We start from the raw sequence: 25,605 nt of genomic DNA, 5'->3' as shown, positions 1-25,605 counted from the left end.
TTGTTAAATTGAACATTTATATGAATTTAAATTCAGAATTCACACAATTATGTATGTGATGAATTTCAAGTATTGTTTATCACTTTTGTTGGGTCATTGACCCGATTGTTTCTCCCCAACTTTCCTGGACTCCCCCAACAACTTCGTCTAAAATTCTAAAAAACAAATCTTAATAATATAGAGTTAAATGAGGGCAAACAAAGAAAAACAGAGTTGGTCAAATATACTACTCTTAGTAAAGTGTTGAATGGGAAATGGATCATGCGAAGTAGTATTTTCTGGGCAGTTGTTTTATAGTCGTTCGATCAAGATAGAACGGTTTAAACAAATGCAGTAAAAAAATACAGTTTTAAATCATGACGGTCCGATCTTGATCGGATGGCTATAAATAGCCGACTGCACGGAAAAAGGTGAATTCACAGAATTCGGATCTGTGTTGAATGTGGTCGTGTCGTGTATGTAGACTTTTCTTTTGTGGTCTTGTCGTGTTTATTTTTTACTTAGGATTGTAAACTTGTTTATTTTTAAAGTTGGATATCTCCAATGGTGGTAGTCTGACAATTTTCACCGGTAGTATTTATTTCAATAAAATAATAGTACCTATTAGGTACTACCATTAGAGCAGACTCGGTTTTGGGTCAAGGCAGACAGGACCCAGGTCCAGGGCTCCAAATTTTGAGGGCCTCAATATTATTTTCTCAAGCCCATGTAAAACACTAGTCAAGTATATTTGTTGCGAACTTGTAACATGAATTGAAGCTTGCTCTAGTGGTTGTGAGTACAACTCTCACCTATGGTACTTTTGTTTTGTTTTATTTTAATCCATTTATGATGAACATTTCATAAGCTATTTTTAAAATTGTTTCCTTTTTCAAAATGGTGAGTTTTTTCTATAAATAAAAAATCATTCTATAACTTATAAATAATTTCACTATTTTATTTTTTTTTAAAAAAAACTATATTTTATTATTTCTTTGAAAATAAAGAATTAATTTCTAAAATTAATTTGCAATTTTTATTAAAAATACTATCAATTTTTAATGATATTAGCTTGAAGATATATTTTGTTATTACTCCCTCTGTCCCAAAACTTTGGTCCTTTTAGAGTTTTGCATATAGATTAAGAAATGATAAATTAAGTCATTTTTACCCTTACTTTATTAAGAAAGAAAAAATTTATTTAAGGAATGTTTTAGCTTATGTAAGGGTACAAATGATAAAACATCATTAATTGTGTCTTGATTTCTTAAAAGAACCAAAATTTTGGGACAAATCTAAAAAGTTAAAAGGACCAAAGATTTGGGACGGAGGGAGTATTGATTTGAAAGTGATTGTTTTTTTACATTATTGATGTTTACATTTTAAATAAAAGATTACTCTTTTTTTAAAAATTATCGACATTTTTAATGATATCACGAGTCCATTTTTATTATTTGTCTCGGACCTCCAAAATTTCGGAACCGGCTTAACAAAACAGAGTAATTGATAGGTATTGATTTATTAAATTAGTTAAGGCTTAGATGCTGCCACTTTCGCTGTAAGCAGCATTTCCCTTTTTGATTTACACAAAGATGGCAGCGAATAATTTATTGCAGCGGCAGTGACTATTTTGATTTTTTGGGTTGATAGTGTGATGATTCCATTGTTCCACTCTTTGTATTTTGCCTTTGATCATGTGTTGTTTGGGATTATGGAAAATTGGATTTTTGTTTTTTCTCTTCAATTTGTACTAGATTATTATTAGGTTAACTATTGAGATTTATTGAATCTATTATGTTGTTTTTAACTTTGACAAATATTTACACTAACGGTGTACAACCATTGAACTCATTCTCAAAAACATACACTGTTGTTGTTCCTACTTTCATTGTCGTATGCCTAAATTGTATAATAGAAAAATTATATTTTTGGCAATCAAACTAAATAGTAGAAGTAAAATATTTGAATGACATATATCCAATGATCATTTTGATATAAAATAATAATTCTAAAGTTGGAATATTTTTTAAGATGATAGCTAGCTAGTGTCAATAGACAGAGGACACTAGGATATGGATGCAAAATCAGATTACATTCATCTCAACATCTTGTAGGTAGCCAATTTAGAAAGTATAAGAGTAGCTAAATATGAAATGATAAAAATACAGTTGAGCATAGCTCATAAGCATCAAGAAGAAGTTGGGGGCGGCCTAGGAGCTGAGCTAGTGGAGTGATTATGTTACTAGTAGTTCCAACAAATACATTAAGAATTACAGCTCCAATGGTTTTATAATGATGGGAATACCATGTTGTGGCTGCAAAGTGAGGAGGTTAACAGGTGCATGTTGATATTCAGGGGAAAGGGACCAAGAAAACCTTTGAAGAATTAAAGTCATCACTGTTTTAACTTCCAACATAGCAAAATTCTGACCAATGCAATTTCTTGGACCTACAGAAAATGCAAGTAGAGCATTTGGGTGATTTGCAGCCTTAGATACCCCATTTATGAATCTCATTGGATTGAACTCATTTGCATCTTCACCCCAGTATTTTGTACTTCTGTGAATCATTGTAATTGGGATTTTGATACATGTTCCTTTTGGTATCATCAAATCTCCTAAATTCATGTCTTTTGAAGCTATTCTTTCTAGTTCTATTGCAGGACAGTACAACCTTAATGCTTCTAACAACACCATGTTCACCTTAGAAAAAATGTCATGTATTAAATCAGTGACTCTTTAATACATATTCATCATAGTATATTCAAGGGAGCAATTGCTACATCATACTATCTCCGTCTTATTTATAAGAAACAACTGACTTTTTAGGTTCATTGAATAATTAATGTATCTGGTATGTATCTGGTGTATAATAGATAGGATACATTAATTATTCAATAAACCTAAAAAAATATTTGTCTCTTATAAAAAGGATCACGGGGAGTAATAATTATTAGGAAAAAAGGTCGAGGTGTCAAAAATTGAAAAGATATCAAGGATGTAGTAAATAAATAATTAATATAGTTGAAAATTTTTATAAAAAGATACAAGGAAAAACTCAAAGTCGTATATATAATATTTAGAGATAGAGGTAGTAATTCTTTTCTTTCTTTTTTAAACAAAGTGGTTGACTTAATCACTAAAGAAATTAATGAGTTTCAGTCAAGGTCGAATAATCATTCGAAAAACCTGAGTTCAGAACAATTCTTGATGATAATTTATTTATCAGCTAGTCAAACTCTAAATTACCAAGCTCTCGTATCTCAAAATTTGCAATGTCAATGAAAAAGATATCAAGGCTTTAATCAAATTCATATTAAGACATCATTTCTCTAGGCCTAATCCAAAAAACTAAGAATAAAAGTTTAAGAATATATTATTACCATTTTTAACTTTGATAGCATATCTGCATCAGGAATTTCCATACCACAAATCTCCAAGATCTCTTGTCTAAGTTTCTCTTGCCAATCCTTATGCAAACTCAACAAAAAGACAGTCCAAACAAGCCAATTTGAAGTGGTTTCATGGCCAGCAAAGAAAAAGGTCTTGCATTCTTCTATAATTTCATTCATCTTCAATTCATTAGCACCATCATTCTTTGTATCCATCATTATTCCTAGTAGATCATCTCCATAAGAACAGTGATCAGATTGAGAACTTAACCTACTTTCAATAATGCATTGTAGTGATTTCTTGATTTTTCTATCAAGCTTCCATATCTCAATATTTGATTTAGTAGGTAAATATCTGCATTAAGAATATTCCAAAACCAAAAAAATTAAATTAAGTATTTATTAATAATGCCTATGAAGCACGGACACTCCTCGGATTAGGCGTGTCCCGATGTCGGGCACACGATGATGTCTGTATTTGTATTTGTGCTTCATAGATCAATGCAGAGTTAATTAACTAAATGAAATTGAAGGATGGTAATATATACTGTGTTCCAGGAATGAAAATGTTAGAATTTGAAGCTGCACAAAGCAATTGAAGCTCTGTTTGTGCTTTAAAAGCTTCTCTTCCATGAGCATAGCTGGTACCAAAGGAAGTGTGGGCGATTATATTTGCTGCTAGCTCTTTAAATTCTTTACTCATCTCTATTGTCATTGATTTATCCTTTGCTTCAATGGCTTTCGTTTTCCACTCATCTACCATGGAAATGGTACATGATGCCATTCTACTTATCATAACCTGTGTCATATACGTAGTATTTACAATGCACACATCATTAATGATGAGCTTATAGCTTATATAATTAATTCAATTAGCTTATAGTTCAAGTTATAACTTATATTTTTTCCTCTCAATTTTATCTATGTCATCTCACTTGAAAAAATTAATATTAATTAAACATAATTTTTTTATGTCATTTCATATTTTTTTTATAAACTAATTAAACATCTAATTTTACCAAATACGATAAATTCAATCAGGTAGATAATATGCTATAAAATAGCTTATCAGCAAGCCCAGCCCAACCACATGTGCAACATGTGCTGTAGCATCGGGCCTCCTAAAAATGAAGGCCTCAATTTTTTTTTACAGAGTATAAGTAGTATTAGTAAATTAAAGGGTGTAAGATTTAATAAATTATAGCAAATTACAAAAGCTCAATTGTCAGGCCCACACTATTTTTTACAAAGTAATACTATCAATAAATTATGTAGTGTAAAAATTAATACATTCCTTGATTGACGAATTTGCTTAAAAAATATACAAAGAATAACTCACGTTAAGTAGCTAGGTAGAAAATATTTTATTGTTGTTGATTAAAATATAATTTTTTTATGTTAATTACAAGAATAATTATTATTTTATGTATTTGCAATTTAAATCGAGATTTTTTTTTTTGAAATTGCATTATTTTTTATTAAAGGGCCACTTTTTAACAATTGCATATGATTTCCAAAAACTCAGAATCAGCCCTACTTATCAGTTAGTGTATCGGTTATCTGCTGTTTTTATCGCCAATCAGTGTCAGTGTGAAAAGTGTAGCCTAAATTCCATGGGTGTGAAAAAAATTTCTTTCTCATTCGAAAATTGAACTTTCTGTGTTCACTAAATGCACGCATTTATGTGATTGCATGAACTTCAATTCCAAAATCCGACAGTTCACTTCTCATGCTCAGTAGTTTTTACTTTTTAAAGAAAATTAAAATTTATTAAATCTAAGCCATTCAATCTCAACTAAACAATCATGCGATCGTGCATGAGCATGAATGCGTGTAACTAGTAAATGAAGGAAATATTTATCCTTTCATTTGACATATGCATGGTGGTAATTATAAAGTACCATAGAAGTTAACAAATTAGACCTTGAGTTTATCCATGGAGAAAGCAGGATTGAGTATCCTTCTGCGGCTAACCCAGTCCACTCCATCTGAAAGAATTAACCCTTCTCCTATAAGTGTTACTAGAGAAGGCCTTACTTTGCGTTTTGGATAGAAACCAAATTTATTTGATAAAATCTCCTTCGCCAGTTCTACATCAGAGATGCAAATCATTGCTTCTGTTCCGTACCAATATAGAAATCTCTCTCCTGCATCCTCAAAATTAATTAAGATATATGAATCATATAGTATACAATTACATGCATTATTATTTTTTAAAAGGTAGGCATATATACATACATATATTTGCATTGGTTTGCGTAATTTTATTTCCTCTCACTTTTTTTTCATAGAACCAAACGGACTATTATGTCACATGAAAGTCATTCTTAGGATAAGTCCAAAATTTAACAAATGAGTACTAAAACAAATTTTATTATATGGAGTTCTTCTTGTATGTATATGAGATTCTTTTATTTAATAGAAAATAACATTTTTAGAGGCATACAATTATAGTTTTAGTATGTAACTTTACCTTTCAACAGATTCTAATGATTTTTTTTTGTCAAGTAGTCTAGTGTGATTAGAAATTTTACCTTAAGGTGGATAAGTGAGATAACTGAGGATACCAAGTTTTCAAAAAAAGTGGGATGACTGAGTTTTGAACCCCAACCCTCTACATATATAATGCAATATATCTGCCAACTGAGATAAATTCATGAGACGACCGGTCCTAATAATTCTATCCATATAAAAATTAAATATTTTAACCATATTTACTTTTGCCTTCAAAATGATTTATACAACTTAAAGTTATAAATTGAGAGGCAAAATTGGGTACCATGATATTGGTATGAAGTTTTCACTGCCGTAAGCGATAATTAATCTTCGTCGGGGAACTTGTATGATACACAAGGTGGAAGCGAACCTCTGACTACATGCTTAAAGCGACCAAGACTGTTACCACTTAGACCAATTCATTGTTGGTTCAGAAGCAAATGTTTTACCTTCTAAATGTTTACTTTTAAATTTATCCTTAACTTATTTTTATCCTTATTTTCAATTCACTTCTAATTAAAACTAATTTTAGCAAATAAAAAATTCAAAATAAACTTTCTTTAATGTAAGACCGAACACTAATATTATTTTATAAAAGGTTGATTTTGCCACACACCTATATGTCAGTTGACAAAAATAAAACCGACAAGATCATGAGGTTAATAAATCATAATATTATATAGTTCGTGAGATTTAATTCAATTGACAATATTAATATTATTAGGTTGAATATTTTATCAAATTTAAATACGAAATTTGCAAATTGTAGTGGGTCTCATATATAGTTTTTTTTTTTTTGTGTGTCAATTTCATATAGTGTTTATCACTTCAACTAAGATTAAAAAAACAATATCTTAATAATATAGAGTTAAATGAGTCCAACAAAACAAAAACATAGAGTTAATTATAGAAGAGAAAATAATGACCATATAAAGAAGACCATATTTGGTAATGAGGAAGAACCCTTTGAGTAATATCATTTGAATGTTTATCCATGACACTTTTCCTTGCATCAATAGTCATTGTTTTGATATCATGAAGAGAACCGGAAAGAAGTGAGTAACGTGGCCCCATCACTCCTTGCTTTCTAAAATGCCTAGTTAGTGCATATGGCCTCCAAAAGACAATTAAAAATATTGTCCAAATTTTTGAGATCATAATAGTGAAAGTCACCATGGCAATAGCAATAATCAAATATCCCATTTTTGTGTGTAATATTTTTGTATCTTGGTACTATGTGTGTGTGTATGTGAGAGAGCGTGAAAAGATACTGCTCTTAGATTTTTGGTGAGGTTGGTTAAATATATATACATGTTTAAGGTGTTCAATGTGCATGGTTAGACTATTCTTTTGCGTGCGTGTCAATTTTTTTTTTTTTTTGTGGTACAAGTGTCAAGTTTGTTTTTACTATTTAGGATTGTGAACTTGTTGATCACGTAATGCTTGGTTTTTCCAGCCGCCACTCAAAAGAAAGAAAAAAAAACTAATTCTTCTTGTTTCTTTTTCTTGTTTATTCATAGGAGAGAAGTGATTCAATTTTGATCCAAAATTAACCCTCTTATGTATTAGAATTTAGGAGGCTTATACTCAACCACAAAAGCTAGCTTGAAAGTTGAGGTTTGCACTACAATTATCAAGGCTATCTTTGTCATATCCCTAGCCAATGTAGGACTTCTAACATTATGTTTGTTTATTACATTTTTATTTAAATAAATGATTTTCATGTATTCTTACGGTTCATTTGAGTTTTCGTCTTTGTGATTTATTCATCTGGTGTTGTTCAGATTTGCCGATTTGCTTTGATCCAAATTCAGTGCATATTCAATATGACTTTAGCTTTCAACGTTGCAAATTTGAGAGCAAAACTATTCTGGACATTTGAATTTCGTCATACTAATTGTTGCTTTGAAAGAATGAATATCGTTGTTTAGTATCATGTAATGGCATAACGTCCCGTTTGTTTTAGTTTTTCTAAAAATAATTTATGTAGTTTATTATTTTTTTGTTAAACTTTTTTTAACAAAGAATTATTTTATAAGAGCTTAGAATAAAAGTTCTTGTGAATATAGATCGGTTGGTAGGGACATTATACGTAAAACGTATGAACTGATTTTCGAACTATGTACTCCTATTATTTCACCATATAAATGTGAAATTAAGGCTACTTGACCCAAAAATAAAGTTTTTCATCATTTTTGTGAAAGAAAAAAAAGATCATAAAATTTCAAAAAAATCTCTAAAAAAATATATTTTAAATAATTTTCCTAAAAATCATTTTTTAGAGAATTTTTTAAAAAACAATTTTGATTTTTATTAATTTAAAATCTCTAACATGAATATTTAAGTTATTGAAAGTAAAAATCACTCTTTTAAGTTGTAAAAAGGTGGATTTGAAATAATTTTACTATTTTTATTTAAGTTATCATAAAAAACATTTTTTAAAAAAATCATTTTTTTAAAGTTAAAATAAACAGATCCAATATATTATTACACGTAATAAAGAATTTTGTTAATGCAAAAGGAAAAATGAGGCTTACTCTCTCCATGACATTTTATAAGAAAATTTATACTGTTAGGTTCACCTAAAAAGAGCAATTTTACTTGTAGAATGTTACGGAGAAGTTACATCCTTATGATGTGTTTGAAAAATTGAAAGGAAGAAAAACTCAAAAATTGATAAATAAAATTACAGTAAAATTTTAGTCTAAATTTATTCTTTAATTTTTCAAGTTTTCCTTCTTTTCCCTTTCCTTTCTACCTAACCAAAGTACCAAACACATCATTAGTGATGCATTTATACGGTCAAGACCAGACATCAATTCGGATTTGGTCTTTTGGTGATACTGCCTCTAGGTTTTAGCAAATACTCCCTCCGTCTCAAAATAATTATAACAACTTGACCGTGTGCACTATTTATATAAGCTACTTTGACCATTTTTTTTATTAATGTATAAAGATAAATATTAGTATATGAGATCTTGTTAAATTTGTCTCGATGATTACTATCAAAATATCAATTTTTCATAATTTTTAATAATACACAACAAAAGATATTCATAATCAAAATTGTGCATCGACAAGTGTGCAGTGATAAAATGTGATAATTATTTTGAGAGAGAGTGAGTACTAGGAAGGTGGAAGATTTTAGTTTTCTATTGCAAATTGAGTAGTTTTCTATTGCTACTTTGAATTGATTTGTAGTTGTTTGCTACTTTATCAATTGTCAATATTTTTTTCATCCGGTCAATGGTAAAACTGCATTATGTTCAATTTAGAAAGTAGAAACATATATAATGGACGTTAAAAGGGGACTAATAATAAAGAGAAATAAATTATATGCAGTCAAACCCTCTCGTTCCTAGGGAAAATGGATCCTAGTAGTCCAAAGTTCGGCCGCGAGGTAAGTAAAGTCTGGCCAAGAAATTGTTCCACCCAGAAATTGAACCCGGGTTCTCCCGAAATCCGTCATTTTTGATGAAGCTCATTAATCACTTGGGCCCAATTACTTGGTTAAAATTAAACACAGTTTTTTTATTACATACAAATTATACAAAATTTTAGACACTAAACATAAAATCGTGAATTTTGTAAAGAAAAAAAACATATTTAATCATAAACTTAGCAAATAAGAAAAAATAAAAAATTTAATTTATACACACCGTCAATGTAAAGTTATTTTACGCATGTGTTCAATACTATACCAACACATCATGTATTGTGTTAAAAAAACACATAATGTGACACGTTCATCGTGTATTGCGTCCAATAATATATCAACGCATCATGTATTATGTTAAAAAACACAGCATTTGATGCATGTGTAAAAAAATTTACACTGACAGTGCACAACAATTAAACTCAAAACAAAATCAAAATAATTTATACTTATATAGAAATATAGAATGTAAATTAAAACAACAACAAAGAAAATAAAAATTGACAATAAATATTTATTTTGGTTTTCAACCCTAGTATTCAGCCCACTAGATCACCTAATCTAATTTGAAAGTTAGTTCTGACATCAAGTGGTTTCAGCCTTCTTCGATCATAGTTGTGAGAATTGAACCGTGATCTTTCCTACCAAATTCAGTATTAATCACCGCGGGACCGGTGAATAAGAATATTTGTGTTTTGATTAGTTTTGTTCGGTTTGAACCTAAACATATATGAGTGCTGTCATATATCTGCTACTTATGAGATACTTGGCGTAGTCCAAGTAGGAATGGATAATGCCATTGTCAATGCAGATACAATCCTTGTCCAATTTTGTGTTTAGCAATACCAATGTCAATGTTTACCTCACCACACTCACACGTCAAAAACACACACTTCCAATACACTTGTTTCATCACCTCAAATCTCCACCCAATCTTCACCAAGCCAAAAAATTACATGCTATTCTTCTTGTCCATGGTTTCTTTCACCCAACTTCTCCACATAACAATTCCCTTTCTTCAAACCTCATCAATGTCTATGTCAACTTTGGTTCCCTCAATTATGCTTTTCTCTCCTTCTCTCAACTCCACCATAAATCCAACATTGCTTGGAATGCCATTCTCCGAGCTCTTATTGGTTCTAACCACTTCACCATAGCTATTCAGTTTTATCACTCCATGCTTAGACATGGTGTTACCCCAGATAATTATACATACCCACTTGTTCTTAAAGCTTGTTCTTCTTTACATGCTCTTGAAATTGGAAGATGGGTTTATCATAGCATTCTCTATAATGAGGAAAAGAGTAATCTTTTTGTTAATTGTGCTTTGATTGATATGTTTGTTAAATGTGGAAGCTTGGAAGATGCGCATAAGGTGTTTGATGAAATGCCGGTTAGAGACTTGGCTTCTTGGACTGCGTTGATTTGTGGAACTGTGTGGAATGGTGACTGGCTTGAAGCGGTTTGGTTGTTTAGAAAGATGAGATTAGAAGGGTTAAAGCCTGATTCGGTTATTGTAGCGTCTGTGTTGCCTGTTTGTGGTAGATTAATAGAGGGTTTGAAATTGGGGATGGCAATGCTGGGTTGTGCTTTGAGGAGTGGCGTTGACAGTGATTTGTATGTCTCGAATGCTATCATTGATATGTACTGTAAATGTGGTTATCCGCTTGAGGCTTATCGTGTATTTAGAAACATGGTTTGTAGGGATATGGTTTCATGGAGTACCTTGATTTCTGGCTACTCACAAAATGGCATGTACCAAGAGAGCTTTGAATTGTATGTTAGAATGGTGAATATGGGTTTAACAACAAATGAGATTGTTGTTACTAGTGTTCTTCCTGCTTTGGGAAAACTCAAGTTGTTGAAACAAGGGAAAGAGATGCATAACTTTGTTCTCAAACAAGGACTTTTAACAGATGTAGTTGTAGGAAGTGCATTGATTGATATGTATGCTAATTGTGGGTCAGTCAAGGAAGCGGAGTGGATATTTAAATACGTGTCAGATAAAGATATCAATGTTTGGAATTCACTAATTGTTGGGTATAATTTAGTTGGTGATTTTCAGTCAGCGTTTTTTACCTTTAGAAAAATTTGGGTAACTAGACATAGGCCAAATTATATAACTTTAGTAAGTGTTCTTCCTATATGCACCCAATTAGGAGCACTTAGACAGGGAAAGGAAATTCATGGTTATGCAACTAAAAATGGTCTGGGATTAAATGTTTCTGTTGGAAATTCTCTAATAGATATGTACAGCAAATGTGGATTTCTAGAACTCGGAGTGAAAGTCTTTAACCAGATGATAGTAAAGAATGTGATAACATATAACACTATGATATCTGCTTGTGGAGCTCATGGCCTAGGCGAAAAGGGTTTGGCATTTTACGAGCAAATGAAGGAAGCAGGAATGAAACCAAATAAAGTCACTTTTATTTCACTGTTATCGGCGTGCAGTCATGCAGGTCTTGTTGACAGAGGTTGGCTATTATATAATTCAATGATTAATGATTATGGTATTAAGCCAGATATGGAGCACTACTCGTGTATGGTGGATCTCATTGGAAGAACAGGAGATCTTGATGGTGCATACAAGTTCATCACAAGCATGCCTGTGACACCAGATGCCAATGTTTTGGGAGGCTTACTCAGTGCATGTCGACTTCACAACAAAGTGGAATTAGCTGAGCTCCTTGCAGAGCATATTTTCGAATTAAATACTGAAGATTCAGGCCACTATGTCCTTCTATCAAATTTATATGCCTCTAGGAAACAATGGGAAGACATGTCAAAAGTAAGAAGCTTGATAAAGGATAAAGGGTTGGAGAAAAAACCAGGAAGTAGTTGGATTCAGGTGGGTCACCACATTTCCATCTTCCATGCTACGAGTACCTTTCATCCAGAACTTACTAAGATTGAAGAAACTTTGGATAGCTTATTCTTGGTGATGAAAAGTGAAGATCATATGCTGGCTAATGTGGGATTTTGTTCCCATGTTAATGACCAAATTTTAACTTAAAAATGAAATCCGTGAATATTACCATTGGATATTAATAATGGGGTTTTCTAACTTAGACCCTAGTTAGGTCTAAGTTAGCAAGTGCACCTTTTCAATTGGACCAAAATACCCATTCTTTTTAATTAATTAACCAAAATACCCATTAATAGACGCGGATCCAGTGTCGCGCGCGTACCGAAGGACCATGGTTACAGACCGTTGATTTCCATCATACAGCCAAGATTTGATCTCATCAAGACTGTCTGATCAATCCGACAGCCCAGATCATCCTGATCCATCAGATTCCAGCGCGTGCGCCACACTGGATTACACCCTGGAGAGAGAAAAATTTGCTTTTTAAAAGTAGGACACGTGTCACACAATGGTTGGCTGGACGTGATTTTTGTTCATTTAATACTTTGAACTCAATTATTTCGTTGTAAATTAATTTTTTATTTTTTTATTTTTATACCAAAATTCATAATATTTTTTTTCTACAAATAGAGACTTGGTTCGTTTGATTTGGACACCGAAAAAAAAATGCAATTTTTCACTACCTTAATCTCATTTTTTGTCTACTAAATACGTTACTTGTGTGTTGTAATTTAACACGCACCACTCAACCAACTCACTGAAACCATTATACCAGGAAAATAGTAGATAATATTCTGGAACTTTTGGTATATTTTATGAAATTTTTGGAGACCTGAAACTATTTTTAGTTAATTAAATGAGATAAAACGGTAATTAAAAACTAATGTTTGCTTCTGAAACCATTTTACTGGTAGAATGGTTGCACATAGTTGTATTCTGAAACCATTTTACTGGTAGAATGGTTTCATTGAGTAATTTATTAATTGTGTTTGCTTCTGAAACCATTTATCTGGTACAATGGTTTCAGAGAGTTGTAATCTGAAACCATTTTGCTGGTAGAATGGTTTCAGTAAGTTGATTATTAGTTATTTGCTTCTGAAACCATTTAGCTTGTAGAATGGTTGCACATAGTTGTACTCTGAAACTATTTTACTGGTAGAATGGTTTCAGTGAGTAATTTATTAATTGTGTTTGCTTCTGAAACCATTTTGCTGGTAGAATGGTTTCAGTAAGTTGATTCTTAGTTATTTGCTTCTGAAACCATTTAGCTGGTAGAATGGTTTCAGAGATTTGTACTCTGAAACCATTTTCCTGGTAGAATGGTTTCAGTGAGTTGATGTAAGGTAGTGAAAAATGAGATTAAGGTAGTGAAAAATTGGGTTTTTTTTTCTGTGTCCAAATCAAACGAACCAAGTCTCTATTTGTAGAGAAAAAAAAATTATGAATTTTGGTATAAAAATAAAAAATAAAAAATTAATTTACAACGAAATAATTGAGTTCAAAGTATTAAATGGAAAAAAATCACGCCCAGCCAATCAGACAGCGACACGTGTCCTGCTTTTAAAAAGTAGATTCTTCTCTCCAGGGTGTAATCCAGTGTGGTGCATGCGCTGGAATCTGATGGATTCGGATGATCTGGGTTGTCTGATTGATCAGACAGTCTTGATGAGATCAGAGCTTGGCTGTCTGATGGAAATCAACGGCCTGTAACCATGGTCCTGCGGTACGCGCGCGACACTTGATCCGCGTCCATTGATGGTAATTTGGTTAATTAATTAAAAAGAATGAGTATTTTAGTCCAACTAAAAAGATGCACCTTGCTAACTTAAACCCAACTGAGTCTAAGTTAGCAGCCCCCATTAATAATTTACTCTTTAGTGAGTCAAGTTAAAGTTGTCAAAACACCAATACAAGTGGTCCCTTCAGGCTTCAGTAATTCATCTAAAAGCGGTACTACATAAGAAACTGCGCCTAAACTTTGTCGTTTTTTAATTATCACTCCAGCATGACATGATTATATGATACTACAGTTTTTTCCTCTTAATTTGTTGGCCTGTTATTGAAATGAAAATGTGCAAATTTCACACTTCAAAATGTTATCGGTGTCTTGTTTCGTTTATCATTCTGTATGCTAGTGAATGAAGCATTTGGCAGTAGTTTAAGATGTAATGTTAGTGTGAAAGCTTGAATCTCCTAATAATACATCTTAATTTATTTATTTTTTGGGTACATAATACACCTTTATTTTATTTTATTTCGAGTCAAAGCAGTGAAGCATACAACTTTGAACAATCAGAACCTCGCTGCTCAATTTTATAAGCAAATCACACTATCTTTCTGCAAAATTTATAATCTTTCATGTCCATTATCTTGTTTTCTTTTTGGTTTTAAAAAATAAAGGGATGATGTAAGATGATGGAATTATAAGATGGCTTGGTGGTGGTGGTGGTGGTATTGCAGGATGGGATACTTCTAACTTTCTAAGCCACTCGGGTTTTCGTATATTTTTTTTTTTATTAATCGTCTAGTTCCTAGAAAAAAGGCCGGTAATTCAGAGTTCGGCAAAGTCTCTGGTTTTTGTATCTGTTTATTTAAACCATTTTTTTACGTTTTATTTTTGTAATTTTGCATAAACGCAACATCGTGTCCTTAAATTCAACCACAGGTCTTCCTAATCCGTCTAGTTAGTTGCATGGGTTATTTGTGATTGTGAATACATTGCTCAGCAGTCAGCACTTACAAACTTGATTAATCATTTTTATAAATGGACTTTAGTTTTAGCCAAAAATGGACTTTAGTTAAAATTTCAGTTTAAATTAATAAAAAATATATATATTTCGTAAGTAAACCAAGTGGTAAACACCACTAAAATTATAAACAACCGTAAAATTCATGTTTGAACCCGGATGAAAATATCCGACTCAACAATATCGATATAGTCAATTGAGCTAGAACTTATGAACTAAATTAACGTGATTAATGTTTAGAGTTTAAATTAAAATGGTTAATGTTTAGATAGATTTATTGTTAAAATTACAGATTTTGCTTCACTTCTAACCCAATCTTACTGTCAAAATCAATTAAACGTGGGTGAGTTTGACAAACGCCAAAGCAAAACATACTAACAACGGGTCTGTGCATCTCTAACATAACAACAGTAAACAATACCATTGGATGTTCTGAATATGACATCAATTTTAAAAAAATAGCAACTTTCTACTCTTAACAAATGAGATGTTTCGTATCTTTTCCTGCAAATAACGCATAAAAAAATCCAGGATTGAAGTTTTATAAAAGAAAACCCCAAGCATGTGACTAGAACTCGGTCAAATCAATATAAAGGTATCTTTATACGGGTTGGGGGATAATATTAAGTACATGAAAATCTCTAATGGTACCAGTGCCAAGTATACGGTGAAATTAAGGGGCGCCTACTTATAAGCAAAATTCATAACTTGAAAAGGAATCAACAGAAATCACATCAATTTAGATACCATCTTTTAAGCACATTGTTATAACCTGCTTCAGTTGTAGTAGCTTTCCCCTTGCCATCTGCAGTCAATGAGGATAAAATCAGTTTTATACACAATGCTATGTGTCTCCATTTACAATGATATTTAACAATGTCGGAACACTTGAATGGGAAAAAATACATAAGGAAGGACTAATGTCGACTGGACCGGTAATTTCAAATCCAAAGTTCAATAAACAATGCAAGGGAATCACATATAAAGAGGCATTGAAAACACTGTGCTGATGCATATAGCTACTACATATAACAAATACTTGCCTCCTGTGTGGATGTGATTTTCTTCTGAGCATCATTGAGTTGGACCTCCACTGATTCTTCAACTTGTGATATAAGCTTCTTATGTGCTACTCCTATAATACATACAATATATTCAAAACTTGGTCACAAACTAGATAATACTTACCAATAATGCAAATGGTAATTTTGTTACCCTTAACTAGATATTAAATGCAAGAATCTACCAAATACTAATGCCTTATTGAGTTAAAGCTGAAGTGGTTGCTGATCAAAATATTACAAAGAAAACTGGTTCAACTTTGAAAAATATTTAAACATGATAATTAACAGTAGTGAGATGACATAAATGAAAGTAAATTGTGTCATGGACTCTAGAGATTTGAGAGTATAAATCTTTATTTGTGCATAAAAAGGAGAAGAAAAAAACAAGAATTTTTTTGAAAAGATTTTTTTTTTTGAAAAGAAGAAAAAAACAAGAATTGCACTGCTCCAACTCTCGTTCCCTCCACCCCACCCTGGCTGGCCCACACTAATCTCACCTTATATTTCTCATGAAGTAATATGATACCATCTCTGCTAGTCATTAACATATATAAACTAATACAGCTTAATGGGGACTTGGAGAGCAGACAGTGATTTAGCCCCTCCAAAACTCAGTTGATTCTAAGTTGATGCAAATAAATGTGTTTCATGTGGCAGACTAATGAGTAATGACTGATTCTATCCCACAACTTGTAGCACGAGATGAGAAGGCATAAACAGCAGCTACCAAATAACTGTGGGCATCCACCTAAAGTGTGCTTACATCCTTAAACCACTTAAAGCCAAAATAAAGTATAAACCATAGAGCTAACACACACAAACTTCTATTCAGGTTTGATATTTTGAAGATATATGTACCTAAAACAAGGGGGTAACCATATCCAAAAGACAAACATGTTTTTCTTTTAAATAAAACTTCTTTTAGTAAGATTTTAACCTAATTTTAAATACAAAATAGACTAGCACAGATACAGAAATTTTCATACTATGCTTTTCGAGGGTTCCTTTTATCTCTATCTGATCTGCCTCGAGATCTTCTACAGTGCTTCTGCAGTCCTGTAGATGTAGATTAACCTCTTCCTTGAATCTATCATAGATTAATCTCAACTGTTTCTGCTGGTCTACATTTTTGTTAAGAGGAATAGAAGGTGAGAAAAGTAAGAAAGAGAAGATGGAAAAAAAACATCTACGAAAGTCATGCACAAACATAATCATACAACAAGTGCTATTAAGAAAAGAAAACATGAGCAAAATATTGGATATGGAATTCAGAAGATATGTGTGTTTGTGTGTGTGTGTGTGTGTGTGTGTGTGTGTGTGGAGACAATAGTAAGTTATAGAAATGCAAAGTGTGACATCATATGTGGAGACGTTTTCAGTAGTACAATTTTGTATTCTTATATGTGAGAGATTCTTCCCTATGCTTTTGGACCTGTGATTGTTATACCTTTATGATAAAATATCAAATTAACATTAAACTTGGTATTTCTGCCAATACATGTCTGAAATATTTGAATTTGTTTTGGACTTACAAGCACTTGTATTTTCATTAACTTCTCAATTGTGACCAGCAAAATAGTACAAACAAACCGTACAGTTTAAATATAACAAGATAAAATTTGCATCTATTAATTTTTTATCATATATTTTATACTAAAACCGAAGACAATTTTAGTGAAGCAAATGATGAAACCTTCAAAATAGTCAGCCAACCATCCTCCTAATATATTCTAAGAATTTAAATTCGAAGTGTTAAATGAAATTGTTACAGCATATAATATCTTGAAAACTTAAAGTATTTACTATTTTTCTTTATAAGGAGGGCTGTTCAGTGTCGTTGAGAGGTTTCAGAATTTCCAAAGATTATTAAGTGTACAATCATTCATAAAGGCACAATCACACAAATATTATAGCCGAAGCTGGACAGTGTTTAGTTTGTTAGTTTCTCTTAGACAGAAGATTTTGGAAGTGGAATCTAAAAGAGAAATATGAAAAGGAGAAAGATGTACAGAATTACTATATTAGTTAAATAAAAACACAAATATATTAGATTGAAGTCGAAAATTTGCTACCTTCAAATCTTGTTTCTATCCGTTTTCTCTTTGATTTATTGAGATTTGAAAGCTTTCCTCTGAAACATTTTTTCAGAAACGCATAAGAGCATATGATATGGGAAGTTTAAGAGTTCATTAATCTAATATACGTACAAGTCTGTTTCAATCTGGGAATGAACATCCTGCAGCTGGAAATGTATGTCTTCAGCAACAGACTTCAAAATTTCTGAGGATTTTTGACTAGTCATGAACTTCAGTTTGTTCTTAAGTTTGGCCAATTCCAAGGCAAACAGTTCAACAGCCCTAACAATTGGCAAGAATTATACAATTAAAAGATTGTTTAAATAGGAGTATTATTTTGTACTTTTTCTTACTCATCACTAAGTTCATAGAAAAAGAGAAAACACCTCACAAATCCATCTTGAGTCTGTTCAGAAGCTTCATCCATCGAATCACCTTCTCCTATGTCTAATCATTTGTACAATGAAATTAAAGTATGAAGATTAAATACATCAGGATAGCATATTTAGATATTAAATATCAAGATCAAAGTGTAAGTTTTACCTTTTGAAGACACAGAAACTGGGCTTGTATCATTAAATTTTATGCCTTTATGGTTACGCAGCCTTTTGATTGGATGAAGTGCGAAACTTTTCCTCTCAGCAGTATGCCTTGCTCTTGAACCTACGCATGAAACAGAAGACGGTTCTGTCATGATAAAACAAATAATATATATAAAGGAGGAAAAAAGACAAAAATATCTGATAGTCTTGATATTGCGACTGAAGTTAAACCAGCAAATGCATTAAAAGCTAGCTGAGGATTTTAGAAGACCACATTTTCAGCTAAATATTATATATGAAGAATTTTAATTGTCTGCCAACAATTATCGGTGTCTTCTCATTCATCACGGCTTACAACCATCAGCGATCTATTGGAGGGAGCTGCGCAACAATATTCTATACCGATGGATTTTTTTTTTCTTCATGGGTTTCAGTTTGCAAATGATCCTTTGAAAATAATAACTGAACAGGTACAAGAACCTATAAACAGTGGACCTAGCAGGTAACTTTAACACCTTATAAGCACCAGTAAATGGTGATGACAGAGCACAACTTAGTCTCAGATAACAGATAGTGGAAATGGAAGGTTACTTTAACACTGTTAAGGACTCAGTAACTACTCATGACAGAGCACATCTTAATCTTATATCATAGGTTATGAAGGACAAGATACATGCTAAATCTGATAAAGACCTCGGTGGCATGTAACAAAATAATATAATTAACCAAGTAATTATTTCCAAACATACATTGCATAAAAAAACCAACCATCCCTATCCGTATCATCAGAACAATTTGAGAATGAGCGAGACATATTAGAAAGTCTACTGTTTGGTACTTTTCCTATGAAAACATATTTACTGGGAAATGAATAATTCAGAATTTTGAAGAACATATAAGATTGACATGGCAAGGAAACAGAAGAAAACGGGAGACAAAACATCCTTATACATGTTCATTACTTCCCGATGCTAATGTGTGCTTAAACCAGTTTGGCTTATTTTAAGTTATATATTAAAACCGCCCGATAAAAAGTAAGTACAAGAAGTTCTGTGAGATGCATCAGCTACAAATTTCTTTAAGAGTCTACAAGATAATGCATATTATATGATGAAAGTCAAACCTTGATGACACCCTTGGACGTTCCTCTCCTCAGATGATGAATCTGATGATCCATCCTGCTCTTTTGTCTCTTTCTCGAGAGATTTTTCTTTTCTAGGAATAGAATACTTGTTTTCCTTCATATGCTGAAGTATATTAAGTGAAGCAAAATACAAATAATCAACATATCTAGTTCGAGGACAAAAAGACACAAAAGTATCAACTTGAAACACAAAAGCAATAAGGATACATGAGACTTGTCTTGTTCCCTTGTTGTAAAGCCTGGCTCCGAAGACAGAAAAGTCCTTAAATTTGGCATGGTCCTCATAGAAAATCTTGTTCTTTCGGCTGATGCTGGACTACTGACGTCATTTGCCTTTTGATCCGTCTTTGGTGTTGGGCTAGGAGAGCTTAAAGTAGGTGTCTTAAATTGAAATGTAGGACTTTGAAAATCATCTTGTGACTTGGCAACATTGGGTGTAACTGGAATACTTCTGCACTCCTGCTGATTCCTATTTTCTGATACTTCATGCTGATCTGTATTGTTTAGTGTTTGTGGCTGGTAAAATTCTTTTTCTTGGTCTTTTTTCTGCATCTTAGGGCTTTTTGTATGATGATCAGGTAACAAACTACTAAATCCTCCCATTTTATTCCCAAGTGGGAATGAAGACCCTGCATACAGTGGTGGATCAGTCTTTGAAGTGTCTTTGTGAAGCTTATCTGTGGTATAAGTTTCAGTGAAGCAGATCTTACGTTGCCCAATTTTGGAATTCTTTCTCTGACTCTTTTTCTTTAAAGACACTGAGGAACCATCATTTTGAAAAGCATCTTGGCCACCAATCCCTTTTTCTTCAAATGACAACATACTTTTTTCTGGATGCTTCGCTGTGTCTCTGGAAATTATGCCACTTTTACCCTTTCCCTGTTGCTTTTGGGAAGGTGCTTTCTTTCTGGTCCTAGAACGAGTGACTGGCCTTTTACGAGTCTGGGCAGGACTTTCTGAATCAGTTTCTATAGTATCCGAATTTTGTCTGCTCTTAACAAATTTATTTTCCTTCTGGTTCAAATGCGGCTTGAGCAGTACACTTTCCTTGTCCTTGTTACAAGTGTTAGAGCCTGAATCCTGAGTTTTAGGGGAAGAAGTGGTCCCTAATATTTGGCAAAGCTTCATCCTCAAATTTTCAGTTATGTTTTCTGTTCTATTTATCTTGTCTTCTTCCTTGGGTTTATCAGACTCAAAGACTTTTGGTGTAGTGGTAAAAGTAAATTCCTCTACCCTTTCTTCAGCATTCCCATCCTTTCTTCCCTTCTTTCTAGAGCTTTTATTAGTATCCCCATCAAACTTCTTGTAATTATTAGAAGGAAATTTTGGAGTTTGATATGGAAAAAACTGAACCCCGGCTTCACACCCTATTCCATCAGGCTTATTCTTTCCCCCAGGAGAGACCAGTAAACTAGAGGTTTTGTTGGCTTCAAGAGTTGCCTCAGTAGTAGGTGTTTTTTGGTAAAGGGATTTAGACATCCAAGAACCCTCCACTGCTTTTGGACCTCCAATTTTCTTTACTTTAGAGGAAGTTGCCACTCCTTCAGCCTTGCTTTCTAATCCAGTGATATTTCCCACCTTAGAGGCTACCCTCTCTGTATTTGGCATGATAGCTTCATCCGCTTTCTTGGTTCCATATCTTGAGCTAGCTTTGGATTCTGCCATAACTCCTATAGAAATTTTCCTTGACTGGCTAGATGGATGAATGCTGCCCATACTCCGACAATCATTTGCATGCTCCTAAATATATGATTCAAATCCATGAATATCTTAATATATTTTTTCACTCAAAAATAGAAACACTGCAACTAAAATCATAATTCATCCTAGCCTTTAATGTCAAAGCAAAGAGCACTTGAAAATAATAGACAGTAATTGATTTTAATCCTTGCATACAATTATTTATGAGTGCTCAAGGTGCATTTGCAACATAACAAACCAAACATCATCAACAAAACAATATTAACAAGAGAAATTTACAGCCATAATCAAACCTAAATTCTAATCAAACAAACTACCAATTTCCAAACTATCATAATAAGCAAGATATTCAAAACCACAGCGACCAAACTAAATCAGTTCATAAAAGTCGACAAATCAAGGTTTCCACTTACATCATGCAGAACTTTCCGTGCTTCAGTACCCATTGTTAGTCACAATCTGGCAATTCTAGTTAACCAATGGCACCGTTAACTGGCCTGAAAATGTAACAACCAAAGTAAAAATTACAGTACAAAAACATTACAAACCCATAGATCAAGCTTAAATCAAATAATGAGAGAAACTAATCGCTCATGAAACAAAGAAACAGATCCACCGTTTGAGTCAGATTGTTTCTCGAAACAGAGTTTTCAAATCGGAAAGAAACCATTATCTCAAAACTTCCTTCGCATCCCAACTTTTCTCAACACCAAATCGGTATGCAATTTGCAAAAAACAACTTCGCAACTTAAGAAATCAAAAGCATGCAAATCAATTGAAAGAAATAACAACTTGAACACAAAAAACGAAAACAAAATTAACCTGAATCGCACTCGAAACAACTCCGAACTTCAATAATTGATCACCTGGTAAGAAACCCTAGAAAAAGAGGAAACGAAGAATTCATAAACATCTGAGAAGAATTGGAACCAACATTGACGAGATCTAAAAAATCCAAACGAATTTTAGGCTACAATTTTAAGTTGGATCTGAACTTAAAAGATGATAAAAAATCAAAATCGTGATGAGAGAATACTTACAATTGATTCGGATCTTAGTGAAGCTCCGTTTTAGAGAAATGTAATGTGTGAGAGAAATGTTAAAGCTCTTGGTGAATTGAGAAATTGAATCTGAATGAAGTGATGAAAAGCGTGTGCGTATTTTGTTAGCTACGATTCGAAACTGTGAAAACAAAAAGGCGGGAATACAAAGCTAAACGTCCTCGGGTTTATATTTTTAGCGTGGTGCGTATTGCGCCTAGTTTTTATACGCGTGGACGATTGTATCCCTGCCTTTGAATTATTACTACTGGTACTGTTTATTTATTAAACTGAAGTTTAATTTTAACAATATTTGTCGTAAATGACATTAAATATCATAAACTGGAGTTTAATTTATTAAACTGTAGTAGAAATTAGGTTTAATAGCACTTTTGGTCTCCTAATTTTTAAAATTTTTAGATTTTGGTCCCCCTATTTCTAAATCAGTAATTTTGGTCCTCTTTTTTCAAAATTTTTGAAATTACACTCATTTTTATTCTCTTTTGCTTATGTGTCGCATTTTAACAAATGCCACGGAATACTAAAATGCGCCACATAAGTAAAAGATAGTAAGAATGAGTATAAATTTCAAAATTTATCAAAATAAGGGGACTAAAATTGCTAATTTAGAAATATGGGACCAAAATTCAAAAATTTTGAAAATAGGGGACCAAAATTGTCATTAGGCCTAAAAGTTTTTGTTTGTTTCTTAAATTGAAGTTTAATTTTGAAATAAATTTGTCAATTTTAAACCCAACCAATTTTGATTTTTAATTGGAAGCAAGAGCAAACTATGTGGCTTATACAAGTGCTTATCAAAAAAAAAAATGTGGCTTATACAAGCTATTATCGAATGGGTTTGGTGTTGATCTCTTAGATAATTGAGTAGTTGCCATAAATATATTTTATATTTTCTAATATCCTTTCCTCTTTTATACTGTTATAAGGATTTTTAGTAAAAAATAATTACAAGTATTAAAAAAATTGTTGAGTAATATCTTGTTCCTATATTTTTTAGTCCTCGAATCTAGGTTCATCTATAAAATATAATGTATTGACATCTTAAACACAAAGACTACAATTACTGCTAATTTTAGATCATGAGAAGAATAATATTTCTTTTGTAAATCTTAAGTGACCACATTCTCATTCTTCACAAGTACACCACATAATCTTAAATCAAACATGTCTTTCTAAATTACAAAGACTTCACTCATTAGGTAACACTTTTTTTTTAGATGATCGTGTTAGCTAACACTTAAACAGTCCTTCTATGAACCTATGGTAATAACCCACTAATTCTTGAAAACTCGTAATATTGATTTATGACTTACGTGTTTTCACTCAAGAACACTTTTTACCTTGGCAAGATCAATGGCTATTTCATCTCGTGAAATCATATGTCCTAGAAAACTCACTTCTTCTAACAATAAATCGCACTTAGCCAACTTAGCAAATAATTGCTTTTTTCTTAAGAGTCTGGAAAACTTTTCTTAAATTATCATGTTATTCCTTAGTTTTAGAGTACATTAAGATATCATATATGAACACAACTACGGTAAAGGAATCTAGGTAAGGATGAAAGATTCGATTTATGTGATACATAAACACATATGTTGCATTAGTCATACCAAAAGATATAACTAAATACTCGTAATGACCGTAACGAATCTTAAAAGTAGTTTTGGGAATATCTTTTAACATAACACGAATATGACGATAATCTAACCTCAAATATATTTTCCTAAACACACAATGTCCTCTCAGCAAGTCCATAAGGTCATATATCCTAGGAAAAATATACTTCCCAATGGTCACTTTATCAAGCTGACAATAATATACACACAACCTTATAAAGCATCTTTCTTCTTTACCAACAACATATGTGCACCCCACGATGACCTATTAGGCATTATAAATTGCTTATCCAAAAGTTTATATTATTGCTACTTAAATTCATATAACTCGAGCGAGACATCTTATATGGTGCCATAGAAACTAGTCCAAGTATCTAGTACAAGATCAATACTAAACTCAGTCTCATACTTTGACGATAAACTACTAACATCATTGTAAAACGGTATTTAAAATTCGCACACAATAGGCACATCTTACACTGTCATATTTCCCTATAATTTAAAGGAGGCTAACATCATGTGTAATTGGGAACCCCATCGACTTGATTGACTCACACAAATCTCAAGTATTTATCCTATACTGACTTATTAAGTTCCACATCCTTATCAACACAATTTAGACAAGTGCGATCGGAAGAATACTAGTCAATACCAAGAATCACATCAAGTTGACTCGGGGTAAACGAATTAAACCAACTCTAAAGTCTCAATAACCCATATAAATAAGACAATCAACACATGCAATAGAAGTAACTACTTTTGGCAGGTGTTCCCACAATTAAATCAAACCTCACGGTGAAAGTAACAATCCTAATCGTTTAATATGTTCATCATCAATAAATTGATTAAAGCGATAAGAATCTAAACTCTTTAATAATTTGTTTTGAGTTGTTAGAAATTTAATCATCTACTCTAACATATGAAAAAAATTGATTGTCAGAAGAGAACTCCACCTTGTTAAAACAAAGTTTAAATATGATTTCAGTTCCCACAGATATAGTCTTTTTTTTTAGTCCTTGTAAGTTTTTTTTTAGTTCCTGCAATTTCAAAAATTGATGATTTTAGTCCTTGATGGTATATGTGGCTCAATATAATCATGACACATGGTGCCACGTGGTCCAATAAGATGACTTAAGGAACTAAAAACAATGATTTTTTAATTTGCAGGACCAAATCCAAACAAAAATTTAGTCGTTAATGACATATGTAGCTCAATATAATCATGACACGTAACACTATAATTGCATAAACTAATACTTTATTTAAACCTTAAAGTAATACAATAAGTGAACCAAAGAAATTTAAAGAAGAGATTAAAAAAATTGATAACAAAATAAATTAAAAAATGATACCAAAAAAAATAAATATAAAATTACTAAAAAAAAGGAATATACTGTAGTAAGTTAAAAATGATTATAAAAAAGTAAAATAATAAAAAATTAATTTCCAAAGCCAAAGGTGCGTAAGAGTGGGTGAATTGCAAG

The 25,605-nt window shown here is 32.2% G+C and overlaps 3 protein-coding genes across 4 annotated transcripts; 1 reads left to right on the top strand and 2 right to left on the bottom strand.

Annotated features, from left to right (window-relative positions):
* Positions 1-2,017: 2,017 nt before the first annotated feature.
* Positions 2,018-7,122, bottom strand: LOC123902177 (cytochrome P450 709B2-like). Its single transcript, XM_045951841.1, has 5 exons — positions 6,793-7,122; positions 5,294-5,517; positions 3,919-4,169; positions 3,362-3,725; positions 2,018-2,681 (listed from the first exon to the last, which is right to left on the bottom strand). The coding sequence occupies exons 1-5, from the start codon at positions 7,067-7,069 to the stop codon at positions 2,250-2,252; spliced, it is 1,548 nt and encodes a 515-aa protein (XP_045807797.1). The 5' UTR covers positions 7,070-7,122; the 3' UTR covers positions 2,018-2,249.
* A 2,902-nt stretch (positions 7,123-10,024) lies between these two features.
* On the top strand, positions 10,025-14,147 carry LOC123902176 (putative pentatricopeptide repeat-containing protein At3g01580). Its single transcript, XM_045951840.1, has 2 exons — positions 10,025-12,348; positions 14,030-14,147. The coding sequence occupies exon 1, from the start codon at positions 10,096-10,098 to the stop codon at positions 12,316-12,318; it is 2,223 nt and encodes a 740-aa protein (XP_045807796.1). The 5' UTR covers positions 10,025-10,095; the 3' UTR covers positions 12,319-12,348; positions 14,030-14,147.
* Positions 14,148-15,497: 1,350 nt separating this feature from the next.
* LOC123902175 (meiosis-specific protein ASY3) lies at positions 15,498-22,647 on the bottom strand. Of its 2 annotated transcripts, none has more exons than XM_045951838.1 (12): positions 22,485-22,647; positions 22,267-22,323; positions 21,858-21,941; positions 19,951-21,483; positions 19,723-19,846; positions 18,601-18,720; positions 18,444-18,504; positions 18,190-18,339; positions 18,055-18,113; positions 16,969-17,103; positions 15,962-16,053; positions 15,498-15,723 (listed from the first exon to the last, which is right to left on the bottom strand). In XM_045951838.1, the coding sequence occupies exons 3-12, from the start codon at positions 21,888-21,890 to the stop codon at positions 15,658-15,660; spliced, it is 2,373 nt and encodes a 790-aa protein (XP_045807794.1). In that variant the 5' UTR covers positions 21,891-21,941; positions 22,267-22,323; positions 22,485-22,647; the 3' UTR covers positions 15,498-15,657. The 2 variants fall into 2 exon arrangements, with proteins under 2 accessions (XP_045807794.1, XP_045807795.1); XM_045951839.1 differs by having other exon boundaries at positions 22,267-22,389; positions 22,485-22,603.
* Between the last annotated feature and the right edge of the window lie 2,958 nt (positions 22,648-25,605).

Source organism: Trifolium pratense, linkage group LG1 (genome assembly GCF_020283565.1).
Source record: "Trifolium pratense cultivar HEN17-A07 linkage group LG1, ARS_RC_1.1, whole genome shotgun sequence".
Lineage (NCBI taxonomy): Eukaryota > Viridiplantae > Streptophyta > Magnoliopsida > Fabales > Fabaceae > Trifolium > Trifolium pratense.
Note: the sequence above shows the minus strand (reverse complement) of the source record. Positions and strands in the feature narration are given on the sequence as shown.